Genomic DNA, 13,747 nt, shown 5'->3' with positions numbered 1-13,747 from the left:
AGCCAGTGAAACGAATACATTTCGAACAGAATCTAATTTTGATTCAGCTGATTATGCGATTAGAGTGCTTACCCACGCGGGACGAGACAGGCGATTAATAACTCGCTGTTTGTTGCGTGTAGTTTCCGTGGTGACTTCCACGGATCGATGCGTAGTGCGCATTTCATCTACCAATGAGCCTGAGTAAAAGCCAGAAAAACAACCATCTACATGAATGCAACTATAGTTTACTGACTTAAAAGTAAACCCAGAAACTGAACAATCATGGGCACGTTCAAAACAATATCTTCTGGGTTGCAGAAAGCGTGCGTAATTGTCTCCACCAGATACGTTCTCAATTAACCTCGGAACATTGACAGAGTGGTGTCAAATCTGCTACCATCCGCTGTCGACTCACAATCCCTACAGCAGTAGGCAAATCAAATCCAGCGGGCGGTTAATTTAATTTCAGAACCGACATAATAACTCCCCTCTTGCCCGAGCGTCACAGTAAAAGTAAATATCCTTAATAGGGTCCCTCATTTGGCAATTAAGATTAAATCTGTTGGGTCTCGCCACTTTCTCTTTTAATTGCAGAGCTTGCTCTCCGTTTTTCTTTTCACCACAGCATTTGAAGAATTACCACCGTTAACTTCTAATTGCTTGTCACTGTACTCCAAATTTGAAGCCACTTCCTATAAATAATTATGTTTACACTCACACGGGGTGCCAACTAGTCTGTCTTTATTGAGCTTGTTTGAAGACTAATTTGGTGTAAAATTGGCTATGATAGAGCTGGGAGAGTGACGGCGCCTCCCCTCAGTGTACAGGGATCGTAAGAGAGGGAAACTCTATAGATGTGCTCACTGAGCAATTTGGGGGAAGCAGTTCTGGGGAAGACTGAAATGTATTTTGAATAACTGCTTGTCATATTCCCTCTGATCAATTTAATCGGTTGTGGATTTTAATGAAGGTCAAAAAAATCTAGTTTATCTGCTAAATGAATAGAGGAATTCCGTAGTTAGGCACTGCTACATCTTATTTTAGGCTATCCATTTTTCAAGTAGCCTATTTCTTTGTTCACTGACTCTCGACTATTTTCCACAATGTCTTTATCAAATGAATAGGATGAGGTGCAAACCATTAATGTGATAATCTATTTCACACCATGAATCAAGCATGCATCAAGCAAACAATCGGGAAACATTCGCACAACCCTGGCCTGCATTATCTGTATCTCAGTGCGACCTACCAAGACAGCAATATAATATTTATACATATTGCAAGTGTGTCTATTTTAGAAAAGTATTACAAATGTTATTTCATTATGCCTACTAACTGAACATACGGCCACATTTTTTGTGGGACCAAAGTGCAACTCTCTAGAAAAAACATTCCTCTATAGAGAATGTACAATTAATTACTCTATGCAATTCATATTAAGTGCACGTGGCCACTTAAGTAGACTCGACACTAAAATGAGCCTGACATTTTCCTTCCGCTAACTGTGTTTTTATTTGTGTAGAGCAACAGCGTGTTTTAGCCAATTAGGCACAATATGACATGACATGTCAGGCTGTCTATTCATGGCTCAGCAATTATGAGTAGATTTTCAAATAACCTACTGTACACTGACGCCTGATCAGGGCGTTCTGGGGGTCACGTCTATGTGCACTCACGCGCACACACGACTTAATTTTACAACAACGTGAATTTTAGCTTTTATATTTCGATGCCAGCACTTATACAGTATAACAAGCAATTTAGAGTTTAAAAGACATTTAAAAACAAGTGTAATGTTCGTTATTATTTTGCCTATAAGGGAATCAAATATATTCCAATATCGACATAAACATTTTTGGATCATATACAAAGATATTGATACAAGTAAAACTCAGCATGGGACGTGCGCGTGGTGTGTGCATGTGTACGTGTGTGGTTTGATGGTCATCTACTGTATGTATGGCTCCTACCCCTCTATCGATCATTAGCTGGAGAACGCATCCAGAACAGCTACCATATGGCCGTTCTATCCCTGTTGCTTTAGGGGCCCTGCTCTCCCGCCGTCGTTGATCTAGGGCCGCGTTCGAACTTTGCCAGAGCGGAAGAGATGGATCGCATGAATCACTCCAGTCAACGGACCGGGCATGTGCCCAACCAACGCACCTGGTGTATGCGACAAAACAAATTACAGTGGCCTACCTTATCTCACCCAGTCTCACGCAATGATTTAGAATTTATATTACGATAAATAATCATGAGCCCATTTCCTCAGTCAGCACCTTGGCTACTCTGTCATTAACCCTTCGCCCTCCTACTGTAACACACACTCGCACACACACACACACACACACACACACACACACACACACACACACACACACACACACACACACACACACACACACACACACACACACACACACACACACACACACACACACACACACACACACAGTCTTGTACAGCTAACCTTGTGGGGACACACAATTCAGTCCCATTCAAAATCATATTTTCCCTAACCCTAATTCTAACCTTAACCCTAAACTCCCTAGAAATAGCATTTGACCTCATGGGGACTAACAAAATGTCCACTGTTGGTCAAATTTTTGTTTGTTAACGGTTCTTGTGTGTTCTTGTTAACACACACACACACACACACACACACACACACACACACACACACACACACACACACACACACACACACACACACACACACACACACACACACACACACACACACACACACACCAAGTATGAAATTCAGAACCTTAAAATGGATAGCAATGGCAGCTTCCCTAGATAGATATGCTAACCTCCACTACATGCCTTACCAACATCTCCACCACAAGCATCTCCTTAACGTCTACAAATGTAGTTTACACCACCCAAACATTGCTGCCACACTGTATTCCTGTGAGCCCCACCTGTTTCATGGCAGGTTACACAGAAAAAGATAATGTCTTCCTTTCACTGAGCGTCTCTCTCTCTGCTGTACTGTGCCGTGTTGTGTTTCCGCGTAGCTGGGCCCTCAGCTCTGGTTAGTGTCACACCCTCAGACGTCTGGGCCAGCCAGCGGATACTAATGAGGGCCTCAGTGGGGCTGCATGGCGGCACCACTCTCTGCCCAGACTACTACCACCACACACAGCCCAGACTAGTACCACCCAACACGGCCCAGACTAGTACCACCGCACACAGCCCAGACTACTACCACCACACACGGTCCAGGTTAGTACCACCCAACACGGCCCAGACTACTACCACCACACACGGCCCAGACTAGTACTACCCAACACGGCCCAGATTAGTACCACCACACACAGCCCAGACTAGTACCACCCAACACGGCCCAGACTAGTACCACCCAACACGGCCCAGACTACTACCACCACACACGGCCCAGACTACTACCACCACACACGGCCCAGACTACTACCACCAGACACGGACCAGACTAGTACCACACCACACGGCCCAGACTACTACCACCAGACACGGACCAGACTACCAGATTAGTTTCACCAGACACTGCCCAGACTACCCGATTAGTTTCACCAGACACTGCCCAGAATACCAGATTAGTTTCACCAGACACTGCCCAGACTACCAGATTAGTTTCACCAGACACTGCCCAGACTAACAGATTAGTACCACCAGACACTGCCCAGACTACCAGATTAGTTTCACCAGACACTGCCCAGACTACCAGATTAATATCACCAGACACTGCCCAGACTACCAGATTAGTTTCACCAGACACTGCCCAGACTACCAGATTAATACCACCAGACACTGCCCAGACTACCAGATTAATTTCACCAGACACTGCCCAGACTACCAGATTAATACCACCAGACACTGCCCAGACTACCAGATTAATACTGCCCAGACTACCAGATTAATACCACCAGACACTGCCCAGACTACCAGATTAGTTTCACCAGACACTGCCCAGACTACCAGATTAATACCACCAGACACTGCCCAGACTACCAGATTAATACCACCAGACACTGCCCAGACTACCAGATTAATACCACCAGACACTGCCCAGACTACCAGATTAATTTCACCAGACACTGCCCAGACTACCAGATTAATACCACCAGACACTGCCCAGACTACCAGATTAATACCACCAGACACTGCCCAGACTACCAGATTAGTTTCACCAGACACTGCCCAGACTACCAGATTAATACCACCAGACACTGCCCAGACTACCAGATTAGTTTCACCAGACACTGCCCAGACTACCAGATTAATACCACCAGACACTGCCCAGACTACCAGATTAGTTTCACCAGACACTGCCCAGACTACCAGATTAGTTTCACCAGACACTGCCCAGACTACCAGATTAGTTTCACCAGACACTGCCCAGACTACCAGATTAGTTTCACCAGACACTGCCCAGACTACCAGATTAGTTTCACCAGACACTGCCCAGACTACCAGATTAGTTTCACCAGACACTGCCCAGACTACCAGATTAGTTTCACCAGACACTGCCCAGACTACCAGATTAATACCACCAGACACTGCCCAGACTACCAGATTAATACCACCAGACACTGCCCAGACTACCAGATTAGTTTCACCAGACACTGCCCAGACTACCAGATTAGTTTCACCAGACACTGCCCAGACTACCAGATTAGTTTCACCAGACACTGCCCAGACTACCAGATTAGTTTCACCAAACACTGCCCAGACTACTATCCCTAGAAATGGCTGCCACTCTCCTCTCTTTTCCTGCATTTTAGACGCTTCAGTAACAAGCACTGAAACAACCTTCTACAGAATCAGAACATCCACTGAATTATTTATATCAAGTAATAAGTACATTTCTAACCATATCTTTCTCCACCAGCACATACAGTCCAACAGGACATAAAAGTACACATTTAGTAAGTCATGTATGAATAATATCCATTTCCCAAAGGTTATGCACTCCTTCACTCCTCTCAGCTCACTCCATGGATTAAAAAGCATATCTCCAAACACATATCACTCCCTCTTAAGCAAGACGTTGTCTGTGAATAACAAGTCCCTTGATATTAACAAGTCAGCTCAAATGCGGAAACTCTCACTCTACCCTAAATCTACGATGAGAATCTTTCCTCACCCACTTTGCAACATGAAACAGGACAAATGTTGACAATACACAGCACATACAGTAGGCCTATACGTACACATGTGAGGAACGTAAAAGCAGAAGCACAAACCTTGGGGAGAGGGAGAGTGGGGTGAGTGTCATGGGGTTCGTAGGGTGTATGGTTTAAGGCTGACCTGAGCTGTCCTGCCATTGGCCCTGTCTGTCTGCCCGCCCATATGAAATGTGGAAAGTGTGGAGGACAGCAAGAAATCTGTGTACATTTCCATACATGGGCCTTACACTCCCTGTCAGCTGTTTCCCTGACATTGAGAGGATGAGGGAGGGCAGAGGGGTGAGGTCGAGTGGGTGCCATGCCAGCCTGGATTTCTCCCCACCAACCTGCTTGCTAGGCTGTGACCCACTGCAGACAATTACATTTAACTTCATCTCCCTCAAATCAAATTATGTTTAGAGGACGTGGACCTTGGATTGACCGCGCAGCAAGAAAAGCCTTGTACGCACAAGCTAAATTCAAACATAAATGAGTGATAAACAGATCTAAAAAAGGTAATAAACACCAAAAGGTTAAACAAGACTACATAATCACTAAGACATAAAACACATCACAAGGTTAAAATTCCCTTCGCCGCTCTTTAAATGCTTATCATGAGCAGGAAGCGAGAATGGAAAAGGGGAGGAAACGAGAGGAAAAGAGAAAATGGTAGAAATGAACATAACATGATCTTTGTATAAGTAGCAGAGTTTGCTTATTATGCCAGCACTAATTTCCCCCCAGGAGCTCATTAAAGTCTTGAGAGTGAGCAGCAGTAAGAAAAGAGTGGAGGAAGCCCCCAATCACCAGACTGAATCTCTCTATACAGCGGATCAGCGGCCAGGAAGACAGCACAATATCACTGGGAACAACACACACTGTCACACACACATTCAGAACAACAATGTTGGCTCTCGCATACATGAACACACACATACAATACCTACTGTACACACACACACACACACACACACACACACACACACACACACACACACACACACACACACACACACACACACACACACACACACACACACACACACGCTACATCTTGATTATCACTCACTCCAGCCAACTTTTTGGAATTGAATGGAAGATGGGTGGAGACGGTCTTAGATAGGTTTTAGCAAATTAATCGCAATGAGAGTCTCGGATTAGGTTTAAGAAAAATAAAAGTACCATTTCAATTTTATTGGATCAAAGAAAATAAAAAAACAATAGATAAATTGATTGCTAAATAAACGGGAGGATTTGTACAGTTAATAATCATAATAAAATTCCTTTATAGTTTTTCTGGTATAGTTTCAGTTTAGCCACATTTCGACCGAAACAAGAACAAGAAGCATCAGTAGTTAAGGGCAGCCTCATAATCCACGCACAATCACAAAATGTTAACATTGAAATACGGAAATACGATATTCAACCAGATTCTGTTAATCATAGATTATATCATATAGAAACTTTCAGAATTTATATATATATATATATATATATCCAGTATACAGCTAGAGTCTTTTAGAGTTTCAGCAATCCTCCAACCAAGACAAAGCAGGGACATCTTTACTGGGAGGAGAAGGCTAGAAATAAGAACAGCAGAGTGGAGGATAACACAACAGGACAGGAGAGGAGGAGTATTGAACAGAGGATCAATATATGTGAAGAACAGGGGATGGGAGGATTGATGAGTGAGATTGGACTTGTACAGTGGTGGAAGGGATGTAGAAAACGTATTGTCGGACTGTACACAGACGTATAGAATTTAAAAAATGGAGTGACAGAAAATGGGTGGGGATGGATAGCCATATGGTATGTGGAAACATGGTTGATGCAGCTCTTTGACACTGTAGGTAATACAGAGACATTCCTCAAAGCAGATGCAGAAAGAGATGATGTGAGGGAAGGGGTGGACTTGGCCTATAGTTTTTAAATGATAATATTTCTGAGGATAAAAAAGTTTTGGCTGTCCAGAGCTGTAGTCAGGCAGCGGAGTGAGTGAGTGTGTTGGAGAGCCTGCCCTGGCTAATTATACCTTCCACATCTCTTTAACTTCCTCTCCCATATATCTCTCTCTTCCTCTATCTTTTATCCTCTCTCTCACTCCACAGTCTCCCAAGCCGCCGAGCTGAGAAGCATTAGTCCCTCCAGTCTCCTTGTTTTCTACATGGGGAAGACCAGGAACCCAGAGAATGTGGAGTACTTCCAGCCCCCCATGAGGTTTCCTCTCTCCAGTTTGAGGTAGGCTCGGTCCCCCTTCTCCATTTGGATCAGCACTCCGTTACTGGCAGCCTCACGAGTCACATCCTGGTCCCCAGCGAAGGCCGAGATCACAGGCCATCCGTTATGCATTAGGCTCACCTACAGGACAGATATTACAGTTAGAGATGGTAAAGTACACACACATTTCTACACACCCACACCCACACACACACACACACACACACCCACACACACACTAGAACACAGTGAACACAGACATAAACATCACATATTTTTATTTACATTGTACAGTTCACCATCCTTGTGTTGAGTTTAAGAGTAAAGTTGAAAAGCACCTGCGGGTTGAGCACTTCTTGACTCAAACATGCCCTTAACATTCAAACAGTAGCCCCTAAATCATGCATAAAAAAGCATAAAAGTGATCAAAACACTTATTAGGCCTTGGTTTGTACCAGCAAAGCTTGATAGAGAGAGACAGAGAGAGAGTGAGAGAGCGAGAGAGAGAGAGCAAGAGGACAGAGCAGCCTCTGTTTAGTGTGCTAAATGAGTCTACAGGGCCACGCCTCTACATCACTCCCACCAGCCAGGGCCCAGGGGAGCCTCACTCAGCTCCCACCCAGATCCAGCTTTACCCCCAGCCCCATCGACAGTGAGGAGGGGAAAGGGATCCTCGCTCAGCTGGATGAGAGGGTCAAACTGGGGAAAATCCCTCCTTTCTGGCAGTGATGTATGGGAAACAGAAAGGAAAACGCTGCACACTGCTGCTCATGCTCCCAGGTGATATTTATTTATAACAACGTTTTGACCCCTGGGTCTTCATCAGGCATCCATATCCCAGGTGGGGGTGGAAGGTCCTATATATAGTGGGGGTGGAAGGTCCTATATATAGTGGAGTGGGGGTGGAAGGTCCTATATATAGTGGGGTGGGGGTGAAAGGTCCTATATATAGTGGGGGTGGAAGGTCCTATATATAGTGGGGGTGGAAGGTCCTATATATAGTGGGGTGGGGGTGAAAGGTCCTATATATAGTGGGGGTGGAAGGTCCTATATATAGTGGGGGTGGAAGGTCCTATATATAGTGGGGGTGGAAGGTCCTGTATATAGTGGGGGTGAAAGGTCCTATATATAGTGGGGGTGAAAGGTCCTATATATAGTGGGGGTGGAAGGTCCTGTATATAGTGGGGGTGGAAGGTCCTATATATAGTGGGGGTGGAAGGTCCTATATATAGTGGGGGTGGAAGGTCCTGTATATAGTGGGGGTGGAAGGTCCTATATAGTGGGGGTGGAAGGTCCTATATATATTGGGGGAAGACGATCCTATATATAGTGGGGGTGGAAGGTCCTATATATAGTGGGGGTGGAAGGTCCTATATATAGTGGGGGTGGGGGCGGAAGGTCCTATATATAGTGGGGGTGGAAGTTCCTATATATAGTGGGGGTGGGGATGAAAGGTCCTATATATAGTGGGGGTGAAAGGTCCTATATATAGTGGGGGTGAAAGGTCCTATATATAGTGGGGGTGGAAGGTCCTATATATAGTGGGGGTGGAAGGTCCTGTATATAGTGGGGGTGGAAGGTCCTATATATAGTGGGGGTGGAAGGTCCTATATATATTGGGGGTGGAAGATCCTATATATAGTGGGGGTGGAAGGTCCTATATATAGTGGGGGTGGAAGGTCCTATATATAGTGGGGGTGGAAGTTCCTATATATAGTGGGGGTGGGGATGGAAGGTCCTATATATAGTGGGGGTGGGGGTGGATAGTCCTATATATAGTGGGGGTGGAAGGTCCTATATGTAGTGGGGGTGGAAGGGCCTATATATAGTGGGGGTGGAAGGGGGTGGAAGGTCCTATATATAGTGGGGCCACTGAGTCTGATATTCACAAGTCACTTCCCAAAAACATCATCGCTCAATCGCTCCCAGCCATCCCCTGCAATTACAGCACATGGATGTGTAAATGGAATACAGGCTGGTGCATGGTGTCAGCATTCCATTGAGCTGCTGAATTCATTAATGCATTAGCACCCAATTAAGCCCAGTGAGAGAAGATTTAGATATACATTTGGTGAGTGGATTTCCGCCCACAGTTTAATGCAGCACTTAGCTGTAATGAAAAAGCACACATCCTCATCTCACATAATTTCCTGTCCAGACAGACAGATGACAGCAGTAACGTGACAACAGACCGCTTTCTTCTCTTCATTGGGTGAAGGGAGACACACTGACTGGCCAGTGGGCAGCAAGGTTATCTTTAGAAATGTCATGTTTTGGGGAGAAGTGCGCATTTAAAGGTGCTACACAGGTTTCCCAAAAATATTTTTGCATTGTAATTTCAGAAATTGTCCATAATATCTCTTCTGCTAATATTGTAATGATAGTGTTTCACAGTATTACCTACCCGCCAGTGTTGTGATTGGCTGTAATATTCACCTATTGATTTCTCCCGCTGGAGCGGCATCTGTTGTCAAACTGGGAAAGCTGTTCTGACTTTGTGACTGTGTTATCTAGTGGAAATAAAAAATGTCCTGGTTGCTAAAATTCTACGCTGTTTGCTCAATTTCAGTTTATGTGAGAAAACAAGCACTGAATAGTGTAGGGAATCATTGTAATTGAAAATATATTTCACAACGATTTAGATGGTACAATGATTCCCTACAATATTCAGTGCTTGTTTTCTTGTCAGTTTGAATGACTGTTTGCCTGCTCTATCTTACTTGTATTGAAATTAAGATAGCCCGCTAGCCCGAGGCTAGTACTTTTCAGACCGGGCTGTTAGAAAGTCTGCTCAATTAGCCCGCTGGTTAGTTGGCACGGATTTTGGACCCGGGCTAGTAAAAACTGTGGTCTACTAGCCCAGCTGGCCTGGCTGGCGACTGCCCAAAATTACAATTCCATCCCCAGTAGGGACTCATACTAAACTAAAGTTATTGATTAGTTGGTTAATGTATTATTTCAGGGGATTTGTACTTGGGGCTCACATGTAACACTCTATGACAATGGAGTTTGCTCATACAAATGGAAGCCTCTGAAATTAGAATTGTGCTTCTGTTCATCCTTGAAGTGGAGTGCTGAAACAATCTGTACTTGTGCCAACTCTATAAAGTCAGGATGGTTATTTACATTCAAAAGAAATAGAATGAGGAGGAGATAAGACATATATTTATGTCAGTGGATTGGGTTCTCATTCCCCTGGTCTCTGTGAGATCCACACAGATTTGAATGAGGAGGTGAGATATTAATGGATGTTTCAAGATGTAATGCCTGTATTCCTCCTTCAATGGCAAAATACTGGAGTTGTAAGACAATCCTGTTCCACAAAATACATGACCATCCTTCTAGAAAGACACTGGAAAGTTCTTAATCTCCATTTCAACCAATCCACATACACCCCCCCCCCCCCCCTCCCTCCCTCCTTTTGTCTCCCCATGGCAAACAGAAGCTCTAAGGCAATCAAACAGTGGGAGTTTGAACACAGCAGTTGTGTCTATGTTGGACTAGTGTCTCAGAGCTGAACTGAGAATCCTCTTCTATTTATTATTTGGTTTATATGGGAGGATGATGTATGTTTCCAGTGAAAATCTTTATATTTGTCTTTTGTGGGAAAATTATTGACAGTGAAATGTATTTAGTGTGCTATTTAGTTGCTTGAGTAAGTTGTCTGTAATTTGTACCTGTTCATGGTTTAGTTGGTGTCAATGACATGAGTGGGGAATACAGTTTGACAGGGCTTTTCATTTTGCTTGCCTGGTTTGTTTTCAACTAATTAATTCAGCTTCCAATAAGAGATGAATAACAGAATGTAATGCTGAAGCCCCATGGATTTCACGGCATAATTAGACCATGATTTAATTAGTGAAAGATACACTCTAAGAGGGGCTGGTTTTAAAAGCCACGTTGTCCGTGTTAAATGTTATTTAAAGAGGGTTACATCTAATCAAGTATATTCACTAATTTAACGCAATCAAAGGATTACTCTATTTGTGTTGCTTGGGAAAGCGAGCTGTCAGTCGTTGCTCGATGGATTGGCGCTGCACAATATGTACAGGTAACTGCCAAAATAAAGGAAACTCCGACATAAAGTGTCTTAATAGGGTGTTAGGCCACCACAGGTCAGAACAGATTCAATGCACCTTGGCATAGAACCTACAAGTGTCTGGAACTCTATTGGAGGGATGCAACACCATTCTTCTACAAGAAATTCAATAATTTCCTGTTTTGTTGATGGTGGTGGAAAACAGTCTCAGGCGCAGCTCCAGAATCTTCCATAAGTGTTCAATTGGGTTAAGATCTGGTGACAGATTGACACACACAGACACGTTATACCCCTATGCTCCTTTGAGACCACTCTTTCAAAGTCAATGAGATTTCGTCTAGCCATGGTAGCCAAAATAATGGGCAACTGGGCATTTATATACATGGCCCTACACGATGGGATGTTAATTGCTGAATTAACTAAGGAACCACACCTTTGGGGAAGCACCAGCTTCAATATAGGACTACTTTGTATCCCTAATTTACTCAAGTGTTTCCTATATTTTGCCAATTACCTGTATGTGTATATTATTTAAAGCAACCATTGATATTATCAGCCAAGTAACTTTGCTCAAAATACCTGTTTGGTCTGGGTCTATTTTGACCAGTTTGGTATTTTTACCTGCTGTAAAATGCAGCCGCCAAACCACGCAGCAGGAGAGAGCAGCTTCTACGCTGCGGCTGTCCAGGGTCCTGAAGCCACTATGGTAGCGACACTGGCTAACTGGCTGGCGCTCCTAATTGGCTCCATAGCCGTATCGATTCATTATGATTCAGTTGGTGACTTTCATCTGCAAACACCCCTTTTCTCTGGGGAATTAGTGGAATGACATCTCACAAATCTACAAATTATTTCTAGTGGAATAATTTTTCAATTTAGGCCTAATATGGGGTCTACCAGCAGGTGTTTGAAGTCTCTCCCTCCCCTTTCTCCTCCTCCCTCCCGCTCAGTGACGGCACGCGCGCGCGCGCGCACACACACACACAGACACACTTGAAATAAACGGAGGCAGTGTTCAGTATTGATACAAAGCACTGACCTGGATCGTTTGGCGATTATACACTTTGACCACGTGGAAATTAAAACTGTAAATCCCTTTGCGCGGGGAGATGAAATTGCTCCGTTCCTCATCGAAATTCTTACCAACGTTTACAAGTATCTAGGGAAGATAGAAAGAGTGTGAAGAGGGAAAATACACTTTAGAATTTCATTGCATTACAAAGATGAAAGGAACTCACCCATTACACAATGATACTGCATCTTATAGTACTAGGTAACTGATGACATTTGACTATAACTTTGTTAGTTTCAAATTAAGACAATTATAGAAACCAAGTTAATCAATTTTGGAATTAATCCATCTATAAAATTCTGGGGCTCAAGGGTCTAATTTTATAAGACCAAAATGTAATTTAATTGAATAGCCATTTGGCGGCTATTAACCTTTGAGATATGGAGTAGCACGGAGTAAGACTTCACCCCCCCCCCCCCCCCCCCCCCCCCCCCCTGACACTGGTATTAAATTATTTGGAGAGATGTCAGACATCATTTCATATCATCAAAATGAACTTAAATATTTAAAGGCTGACTACTTTCACCTGCCTGCATCTATAAATCTCCTCTCTATCTGAAACAGTGAATCTCCATTCTCTACTCATGGACAGAGAGCTTTTTTTAATCAATTTTCAACACCAGTCATCCAAAACCCCTCCCGCCACATTCGCTCCACTACCAGGTACAGAGTGATATAGCAGACAGACAGATCAGTGAAAGTTACCTGGTCAAAGTAGATGACCATAGTCCGGTTACTCATCTCCGAAGGCTCATGGTTGGTATTTCTCACGGCTGAAAAAGCCACTTTGGCGCTCCCGGAGCGCACCGATATCCCGAGAGCAGTCCCAGTGGGATCCGAAGTTGGGTTGGAATCGCAAACGACCAGACATTTCCCTTCGAGCACGATGGGTTCCGTCTCGTTCTGAGCGTTCACTAGAATCACTAGCCACACTGCACCCAGTAATACCGTCAACATTATGGCAACTTCACTCTGCACCTCGTGGCTGTATCCTGCTATTCTTATTATGTTCGATACAATTCAGTCTTTCCAAATGACCAACTCCTTTTCCTTTCTTGAATTATAGCTATCCTTGTGTATTTCTAAATTTTGGAAAGGTCAAAGACAGGTTTGGTTTTTCCGTTTCTTTTTTTAAATCATGGAGAGTCCCCTTTACCCAGTCGTTCCACGTGTAAACTTATTTTCCTGTCAGCTCAAGCCTCCCCGCCTTCTTGTCTCACTCCGTAATCGAATAACCAGTCGAGAGCGGTACGAGGCCCTTGTCGAGTTGAAGCGCAGTTGAAT

General features: G+C 44.0%; 1 protein-coding gene across 1 annotated transcript; it reads right to left on the bottom strand.

Moving 5' to 3' along the window:
- Positions 1 to 7,295: 7,295 nt before the first annotated feature.
- On the bottom strand, positions 7,296 to 13,494 carry LOC120066798 (cerebellin-1-like). Its single transcript, XM_039018272.1, has 3 exons — positions 13,169 to 13,494; positions 12,431 to 12,550; positions 7,296 to 7,493 (listed from the first exon to the last, which is right to left on the bottom strand). The coding sequence occupies exons 1-3, from the start codon at positions 13,418 to 13,420 to the stop codon at positions 7,296 to 7,298; spliced, it is 570 nt and encodes a 189-aa protein (XP_038874200.1). The 5' UTR covers positions 13,421 to 13,494.
- Between the last annotated feature and the right edge of the window lie 253 nt (positions 13,495 to 13,747).

Source organism: Salvelinus namaycush, chromosome 21, assembly GCF_016432855.1.
Source record: "Salvelinus namaycush isolate Seneca chromosome 21, SaNama_1.0, whole genome shotgun sequence".
Taxonomy (NCBI): Eukaryota; Metazoa; Chordata; class Actinopteri; order Salmoniformes; family Salmonidae; genus Salvelinus; species Salvelinus namaycush.
This window is presented reverse-complemented; position numbering and strand designations above follow the sequence as displayed.

What these genes read in the sequence shown, in the direction of transcription:
- LOC120066798 (XM_039018272.1), bottom strand. Translation starts at nt 13,420, where the DNA reads ATGTTGACGGTATTACTGGGTGCAGTGTGGCTAGTGATTCTAGTGAAC. An exon ending in TGGTCATCTACTTTGACCAG is followed by an intron (nt 12,551 to 13,168) that starts GTAACTTTCACT and finishes TATCTTCCCTAG; the next exon opens with ATACTTGTAAACGTTGGTAA. An exon ending in ATAATCGCCAAACGATCCAG is followed by an intron (nt 7,494 to 12,430) that starts GTCAGTGCTTTG and finishes TCTGTCCTGTAG; the next exon opens with GTGAGCCTAATGCATAACGG.